General features: G+C 36.1%; 1 protein-coding gene across 3 annotated transcripts; it reads right to left on the bottom strand.

Moving 5' to 3' along the window:
* Positions 1–4,790: 4,790 nt before the first annotated feature.
* LOC110934611 (ubiquitin-activating enzyme E1 1-like) lies at positions 4,791–8,122 on the bottom strand. 3 transcript variants are annotated; one of them, XM_035979395.1, is made up of 2 exons: positions 7,660–8,122; positions 4,791–4,945 (listed from the first exon to the last, which is right to left on the bottom strand). In XM_035979395.1, the coding sequence occupies exons 1-2, from the start codon at positions 7,876–7,878 to the stop codon at positions 4,895–4,897; spliced, it is 270 nt and encodes an 89-aa protein (XP_035835288.1). In that variant the 5' UTR covers positions 7,879–8,122; the 3' UTR covers positions 4,791–4,894. The 3 variants fall into 3 exon arrangements, 2 of the variants coding, with proteins under 2 accessions (XP_035835288.1, XP_022033226.1); XR_004871609.1 differs by lacking the exon at positions 4,791–4,945 and adding an exon at positions 7,318–7,580; XM_022177534.2 differs by lacking the exon at positions 4,791–4,945 and adding an exon at positions 7,318–7,590.
* Positions 8,123–9,732: the final 1,610 nt, after the last annotated feature.

Below are 9,732 nucleotides of genomic sequence, written 5' to 3'. Positions count from 1 at the left end.
TAGAGGCGTTCGTATTATTTTGGATTCGTTAACGTTCGATAGTATTATTTTTACCCTAAAAATAATATTTGTATCTTCACAAAATAATCATAAATACATGACAAGTAACGTTATGAAAAATATATTTACTAAACATATATTTATCACGTTTAATTTTGTGAAAATCCCACCTCTGATATTTTGTAGATAAAGTCGTGGCGAAACTTATAATTTGAAAACAAGTCAAAATGTATTTCTAACACTTGTGGTGAAAATAATTCTAAGTGTTAGGTTTTTAGAAAAATTTCGCCAGAGTTTCCTCTGTAACTGGAGGTGGCCACGCTTTCAAGCGTATCATTTTCTTTCATAAATCAAATCAACCATTTTCTTATTTAACCAAAACAATATTCAACGCATCAAACTAGTCAATAAACATGTAAATCGCAAAAATTACATGAACTTGTGATTTACTCAAAAATATGAAGTAAATCCCATTACATTTAGTGGATCTTTATATAAAGCAATCCGATTTCGTAAAAACCTCGTTTTTAGAAAAAGTTCTGTCTTTACAACTTCTTGTCAACTTTTACGAAAATAGTTATTTTGTCGAAACTTTGTGCTACACAAGTGTTTACACACTTGTGTGTTCTAAAAATCATTCTTGTTAGTGTAAGATCCGTCTTTAGAAAACATGGTTTCTTTGACACTCAGTCTTTCGAAAATACCGCTTGTAGATCCGTAGATCTACTAGTTTTAAACACTATCCCGTAAGTGAAATCGTTTTTACACAAGTTCAAGTTTCTCGTGTGGTAGAGTTTCATCACTTAACCCTTGTTACACTTAAACAAGCTTTATGTCATGATTCATGATCATGAACAACCCGGGTTAAGCGATGATCCGAGCTACCACAACATCGATCGGGCCTAAATAACTACACAAATCAAATACTACAAGATTTATACAACAATCTAGCTTTTAACCATCATTTTTAGTATTTTTAGTAGACTTTTATGTATCAACTTGTATGTTCATGACTTTTAACCGTTACATATCATTTTAACCACTTCAAAAAAGTTCGAGAGTGTGATTCGAGCAACTTACCACTAGCTCGAGGCTAGGGAAGAATCTAGACGCAAAATGAGCGGATAAAAGCAATAGGGTGAGGTCCTTCGCCTTCTGAATGCACCAAGCCTCCTCTTACGTGATCCTTAACACTTGAATGATCTTGGAATTGCTTGAACAAAACTCGAAAATTTGATGGGTGCTGAAGGGGGTTCGGCCGAGAGCTCTAGAGAGGAGAGGGAGAGTGTGTTGTTGAGTTCAGGTGTTGGATGATTATGGTGTGTAAACCCTTGTTCTTATAGGCAAAGTTAAGATCATGGTCCATTGGATTTTATGCTCTCTTGATACTAAACAAGAAGATTAAAATAATCACTTGAAGGACAATGTGTGTCCCCCTCTTGCGGACGGTTTGTTTAAGGGGGGGGGGGTCTTGGTTGGTTTTCAACTAATCATTAGATTTTAGTTAGGTTAGTTTAGTTAGTTAAGTGATTAACCCGGTTACTAATGTGTTGTGCATTACAGTGGGTGTTAGGGTATTTAGGGACCCTAACTGGCTCAGAAAAAGATGAATAATGTTAATGGCAATATTTTTATGTCCCGGGTAAAGTCCGGTTGTTTGGTTGGATAGTAATCCGTTAAAGCGCTTAACAAAGCTTTAAAGTGTCGTTAATATTAATTTTAGTGACACAACTTATTCCCGACACTTTGGAAAGTGTCTAGTAATATTTTTCTCATGTTTTGGCACTTTATGAGTTACCCAAATGCTGAATTTTTAGTTAATGTGCTGAATTTTGTACTTAGAGTACGTTTTAGGCACATCCGATCACTGTAACTTATTCCTAGAGACGCAGTTCTACAACCCTTGTATCTTCACACTCACTATTAGTGTAGTTAACTATCTCGGGCTCAAACAGGCCTTAGAGGCAGTATCTGCCTGGTGCTGGTTATGACAGCACGTTCAATAGGTTATCCGTTCATTGTGCTACTGTGCTTTTGTGCATCATGTTTGTCACTAAGGTTCAGCATGTAATTAATGTAGTGACGGTAAATAGAGTATGATGCAAGTATGTACATGTATCAGCATTCAAGTAGCAGTTTATCCACAAATTCAAGTAAGCACAGTAATTAAGCAGTAATTAGTTATTAATTAAGTCGTACGGATACCTGGTTTAGTGAGGGTTGTCACAATTATGCAGCAAGATTATAAGTAAACATATGACTATCCTCCACTTTTGGGAGTGATATAACTGAGAAATAAATTAAGAATCAAATGAGAAAGAAAAGGAAGAAAGTGGACATAAAGAAACCATGAAGAAATCAACAATGGGTTTAGTCTGCTATGCATCTAATAAGAAGAAAATAGAAAAACATCCAGATCTAGATGTTTGCATTCTTTCAAGATAATTTATTACTTACGGGGAAAAGAAATGTGTACCGATGACGGAATCGTCGGGGCGTGGCACTGAGCGAAACAGATTGTTCATGAGAATCCATAACAACTATTAATGATAATATTTTTAAAGTTCAATATCCCATACTGTAACGCCCTGCGTTTTCAAACATCCTACATTTAGAAACCTTACGTGAAATTCTATCTTTGGAAATCTTGTGTTCTTATAACCATTCTTTCATCGTAATCGTTGTAAAATACGGAACTTGCTTCGTAAATAAAACTTGTACATTACACTTTTTACCTAGTTAAATCATGTTTTATTTCATATTTCACCTTGTTACAAGTTAGGGGAAACATTGTTGCATATTATTACACAACTTAATTAACAAAATTACTCATTATAATGTTTTAAAAAATAAAAAAAAATAAAGAAATATGGCAGCCCAATTCAGCAAAATTCAGCCCCATATAGTTGGGTTTTGTGGGCTAGTTTCAAGGTGTAACCCCTTCTAAACACTTCCAAAGCCCAACCCATTGAAACCCTAATCCTTCCCCCTATAAATACCACTTATAACCAGCCTCCCTACCACTTTTGCAACCCTAAAAACTCACAAAACATCCACCAAACCGTAGCTGAAAGCAAGGGTTCGAGTAGATTGACACCCCTTCACGAAAATGAGCATAACTCACTCAATTCTTATCCGATTCACTCGATTCTTTTTCCTACTTGCTTGTATAATCATGGGGTTCGATTCCTAGACTTCTCCTTGGAGAAATCAGACCTGGAAATGCCCCGAAATAGTCCATAAACTTTCTGTTTGTTTTTATGTTCATCAAAAACTTGTTTAAACCTATGCAACTTGTGTCTAACACATCTCATACCTATGTCCTAATGCTTACAACTTATCCCATGGTTGGTTAAGCTTAAAAACAAGGTTGAGACATTTAAAATCAGAGGATTAAACCTCATAAACTTGGTGTTTTGTTTAGGGTTTTTAACCCACAAGTCATGTCAAACTTTGTCTTTGATACATGAGTGATTATGGAACAACTTGGGTTGTCCAAACATACAATCCTCACATGATTTGATGATTTCTCTTAGTTAGTGTGTATATTTCTTATTCTTTATTGTATGTTCATGACCCTCCTTGGTTGTTTTTTTTACATCAAGTGTAGTGGTGAACACATAGAGGTGCCTAAATGGAAGACTTGATCTTCCTACCTCCTACATGACTTCTATGACATTTAGAGGTACCAAAATGAAGATTTTAATCTTCTACCTCATGCTTGAACTATTGGACATATATTATATAACCTAAATATATTATTCGAATAATCGAATCTTTGATGATGAACTAGTGTTCATATGCCGGGGTACTAGATTACATCATCCTAGACTATGATAACTTGTCACGATTCTAATGGAACCTTGTTCCATGAAAACATCTAAACTCCTTCGAGTTTCCTAGTGTCAAGAACAAGCATCATATGTACTAAATGATTATTTTCCATGTTATTCTCATATCTTATTTTTATGTTGTTTTAAACACCGAATCTCGACTCTAAACATACTTGAACCTTAACCCTTATACATTCGGACTCTAAATCTCTACTCGTCAACAATTGGATAATCGGAAAACATATGCAAACTTTGTGAGTATACTCGTACTTTTCCCCTTTTTACTTTTACTACTTTTGGGGTGTAACATGTTTACCTATTGAAACTTACACATGAACTTTTGTCTAAACACATGAACATTCCTATAACATGCTTGTATATGTGATGACTTGATACTTTAAATTTGGGTGATTCTTATGTGTTGAACTTATCATTAACTTCGTACGAGCCAAACCTTGACATATGTAGCGCTATAGGATTAACGACCCGCCTCTACTGAAACTTTGGTTATGTCATGAGCAAGTTGCGTTTTCTTGGTTTGATATGTTAGACACATGCCATGTTTAAATGTTTATCTTGAATCACATGCTTGCTATGAGGAACTGTTCAAACTTATCTTTTGCTATGTACGTATCAAACTTGTATACTCGCCTTTGCTTTTGCATTGAACTTTATTTTAAACATGTTACAGGTTGAGGACGATGATGCTATGAAATGAAGTAGCGTTGATGCCTAGATACACATATAGACGTTAGGGTTTAAAATGTTGTACCAAAATTTTGTTATATTATCATGTTGTTTTGTTAAACTTGTCGTATTTGAATTTCTTGTAATGTTGACTATTTGAAGTTATGAAATGAAATGAAATTTGGATTTTCTAAATATTGTCACAAATAGCGTTATGATGTCTCTAGCAATCTTCACACTTCGTCTCATCCCGATGTTTCCGCCATTGGTTGGGGTGTGACACATACTATTAAACAAATAAAGCATAACAGTAATTACAAATATTCAGTCTCAAAAACAAGTTCCATTCCGATTTCCGACAACTCAGATTTTATTTAGTGGGTTTCTAGACTCCTAACTTGTTTGCAGCACAACATCCAATGAACCTGTCACATACGTTAAAATAAAAGTCAATACATAAAGTAAAGGTAAGTATACAAGTTTGCATAATAATAGTAATAAAAGCGTTTACGCATAACCAGCATGTAACACATAACGGGCGAAGCATGTAACTATCAACAATGATACAACCTAACCACGAGACTGCATTGTAGAGTATGCGTGACACATGTTCACTGAAGCGAACACGTGAAGTAAAGTAATGTGATCCCTAGCAACCCCTGTCACACAGGTGCTGAGTCCAAACTATAGTACTATCGTTGCTAGAGGTGGTCTAGTGTAACAGTGTATAAGCATAGTAACAGGCATTCAACAAATCACGTATAGCATGTGGGAGTAGTTAGCGTTTATAAAGTGTTTGCATTGTGTGATGTGTTTTGATATAGAACGTATGTAACAACCAAAAGTGCGTTAAACGAAAATGTGTTCGAGTATACTCAGTGTGTTTAGCAAGAAAACACAATCTGGATTGGATTGAAGGGAGCGCGTTGAGTCAGCCTGTGCACGGAACCAGAAGCATAAGTCTTCCTCAGGGCTGCATAGTTGTAAACAGAATGTCGGACGGGATAAGTGTTCAACAGTCTATCCGAACGGATGGGTCCCATCCGAATGGATGGTCATCCGGACGGATGGCCATTCGGACAGATGGCCATTCGAATCGTTCGTGGGTGTTTGTAAACCGTTAAAATTTTCGAAGTTTAGTTAAAAGCGTTTAAACAATCGTGGCAATAAAAATTAAACAACGGATATTATCAGGGTCAGGTCATCCGGACGGACGGTCATCCGGACGGACGGTCATCCGGACAGATGGCCATTCGGGCGAGTGATTCGTAGTTGGAGTTTTGTAAAATTTTCTAAGTAAAAGTTTTGAGTTAACAGAGACGGTGTGACGACGTGTCAAACAACGGAATATACCAAATTCAGTTCATTCGGTCGGATGGGTTCCGCCCATTCGGACAACGAGCTGTTCTTGATGAAGATTCATGTTTGACCCGTTAATCGGTACATCTCACCGGTGGAAATCCGTTTTCAACCGACTTTCGACTAAGGAACGAGTCGAAAGTCTGACTGAGTCCCGATTTCATCAAAGTCGTGTAGAAAAGCGAAGAAAAGTTCAAAACTAGTAGATAAATGTTGAAATCTTTCATAACTAAGTTGAAAAGTTTGAAAATCCTTTAGATCTTAGACCAATCTCGATTGAATGATGCTCCACAACAGTTTGCCTAAGCAAAACGAGTGAAAACCACCTTCGAGGGGTCTAAAATCAGTGTTTTCGAGAAAAGTTAAGGTGTGTGTGATTTTGATGAAGAAGATGGAGTAGAAGTGAATAGAGATGAAGATTGACGATGAATTGAGAGAAAAAGCTTACAAAAATGGCCTTGAATCGCGTCTAATACTTGGGGAGCGAATGGGAGTGTTAAAGTCTTGAAATGAGGGTGTACGACTAGTATTTATAGCGGAAGGGCGAGATTTAAGGCGGTGCGAGTGGCGGTGTCCAGATGGTTCCATCCGGTCGAGTGGTCATCCAGACGGATGGTTATCCAGGCGGATAGTCATCCGGGTGGATGGCCATTCGGACGGCCGAGTTTGCGTTTGTTAGTTTTCCAACCTTGGTTCGTTTGTTAAGCGTTGCATTGTGTTTTATCGAGTTGCGAGTGAGCGTTTAAGCATATAAGCGTTGCGTTGATAACCACATAATATCCTAAACAGGTAATCACACAGTTAAGACACATGATATAATTAAATTCGCGTTTCGAGTCTGCGTTGAGTTTGCGTTGCGATAGCATTTAGTACAAGCGTTAATAATCAAGCGTTTAAATGCGATAACTGTAATTAGATAAGCGTTGTAATATGCGTTGAAAATATAGTTTAACCCATTGCGTTAATCGAATACCAAGAGTGCAAGCGTTTACGAAAGAAATACGATCACAGTAGAAACAACCGAAGTACGGGTTGTTACAAAATGCATGATAAATTATTATTTATTTAGAAAAACAACAAATTTAAGTCGGTTGCTATTCTCTAGTTGAAAAATAATAATTAGTTATTTTTATAATTCTATTAGAAATAGTTGTTTTATGTTTGTATCGGATTGCAACGGATAACCTTTAACTTCAATAATTACAGTCACAATCCTTTATTTGGAAAACTCATTACACCTTACGTCCTTTACCAATAACTTGGTTAAATTTTTCAGTTAAATCCTATCACATAAGGGTAGTTTAGTCTTTTACCAATTTAATTAAATAAAAAATTAAAACAAAGCTTTAATATTTACCCTCACCCCCTCCATCTCTCTCAACTCACACTCCCCCTCCCTCTCAAACACCATCTTCACAACAACACAATCAATCCCAAATATTCAAACAAGATTCTTAATCACAAGATCAAAAAAACGCAACAACACACAACAGGGTCTAACAAGAATTCAACAAATCAAACTAATAAACCTTCAATTTCATTTTATAACTGGACAAAATTGGGGATTTTATAAAATTACTAAATCAATCGCACTACTAGTGGACACAATCTTCGACCCTTCATATTCAAAATTGGGATCCCTCTGCTTTCTCCATATCCCAGTTAAACTGTAGGATAATTCTTTTTGTTGCAGGCTTGCAGCTTGTATAAACTAATTATTACTTAGAACAATAATCATATGATCAACAGAAAAACAAATCTTCAAAAAGAAATAACTAACCTGAAGTAGTGGATGAAACTTTCCAGAACAAACCTTAACAACTTCCTGTCCAACAATACCCCCAAACATGGCTGCCATGGGGTTCAACACAGCCCTTGCACCGAACGCAAAGTTTCTAACAATTTTCTCATCAACCCGATCAATATTTCCATCTTTCAGCATACTAAAAACCAAAGAAATCAATTTCTGAGCATCTGTTTCAGATCCATCTTTCAGCATACTAAAAACCAATGTGTGTGTGAAGTTAGGTTGAAGAGTTTTTGATGTGGGTTTTGAGTGAGGTGACCTGGGTTGGTGCCAAAAATAAGGCTTTTTTGTTGGATTATTTAATAATTGGATCTTGGATATAATATGGTGGTTGTAATGGTGGCCAGAGGCGGTGGAGATTTGGTGGTGGTTAGTGGTGGTGAGGCGGTGGTTTTATTTCCAGATGATAGGATTTAAAGAGGGTTGAGGGGGAGAGTGTGAGTTGAGAGAGAGATGGAGGGGGTTGAGGGGGTTGAGGGTAAATATTAAAGTTTTGTTTTAAATTTTAAATTAATTAAATTGGTAAAAAGACTAAACTACCCTTATGTAATAGGATTTAACTGAAAATTTTAACCAAGTTAGTGGTAAAGGACGTAGGGTGTAATGAGTTTTCAAAATAAAGGATTGTGACTGTAATTATTGAAGTAAAAGGCTGTCCATTGCAATCTGATACAAACATAAAGGACGAAAAGTGTAATTTACCCTTTACCTTTTTTGAACAACAAATATTTTATAATTTACTAAAATCATGAGTTTCAATGTACTATTTACCTTTATATTTTTTTTTATTACGATAAAAGTTCTTATTAGCTGTTCTTTCATTAATCTCTCTACTAAGAACACTCCGTATTTCATTTCTGTAAAATAAAAAATGATCTTCAAGATTATGTATTATTTTTGTAAAACAAGTATGTAGTGGATCAAGATTACTGGTTCACCACGTGTTTCTTTACTTCTAAATGTCACGGTGAGTTGTGTTTGTTTAAAATTTGAAAGAAATTGATGAATCTGAGCCTTCTTCTTCATGGGTTTCGGTCTTCAAACACTACCCGAACCATCAAGATCAAGGAGACCCGAGTCCCGAAATGAACCCTCAGGTCCAATCCTCGGTTCTTGTTTTTCCAACTTTTCGGGTTTCGGTTCAAGTCGGGTATGACCCGGTTCGGTCCCGTTCAACCAGTATGCTCACCCCTAGTTGGAAGAACAGATTTGTTGGAATTAGGTTTAACAAAATTGCTCGTTCAATGGAATTGCTGGATTGCCTGATGAACAAAATCGTTCGATCTTCAGAACATAATTCTGGAATGGAGGTTTTGTCGACAATTAGAGTTTTCGGCAATTAAAGGATTGCTAGAATTGTTTTTGGGCTGTCGTAATTAGAGGTTTTGTTGTTGGCGGGAAAAAGTTTTGTCGACAATTAGAGCTGTCGAAAATTAAGATTGGGGATAAAACCAAAGCTCTAATACCAAATCAGACTTGGTAATTAGAATATTGTATTATGTTATTATATAATAATAGAGGACTACAAGAACTATATATAGAGAATATAATTACATATTAATCCATCTAATATACTAACTAGTGGGAAAGCCCGCGCGTTGTGACGGGTGTTCGGACTAATATCATATTCAATTATAACGTCTATTACGAGCCACCGTACATGAATTTATGTAAGTTTTACATATTTTCAATTGTGTGCCTCAACAACGGCTTCCAAAGAAGATAAAAGAACTTAAAATTTACACATCCATTTTCATCGTAATATTCTAAATCTCTACTAAATGAATTCAGTGACTAAATGTTTGGTCGTTATCTGGTTTGACTTGCCGAAAATCATAAAGGTGAACACTGATACCGTTTCCATTAGCACAAAATACTGGCAACGATGTTCTCTCATAAGTAGCTGGGTTTGTGCACACAATACCGCAACCGTAACGTCAATCACTATAACGTACGTTACCACGTCAATCGCTATCGCGTACGTTACCAAAAAAATACTTGTTTTTGGTTGAACTCTAGGTCTGATGGTGGAAAAAATTTACAAAA

The sequence above is a fragment of the Helianthus annuus genome, chromosome 11, assembly GCF_002127325.2.
Source record: "Helianthus annuus cultivar XRQ/B chromosome 11, HanXRQr2.0-SUNRISE, whole genome shotgun sequence".
In the NCBI taxonomy this organism is placed as follows: Eukaryota; Viridiplantae; Streptophyta; class Magnoliopsida; order Asterales; family Asteraceae; genus Helianthus; species Helianthus annuus.
This window is presented reverse-complemented; position numbering and strand designations above follow the sequence as displayed.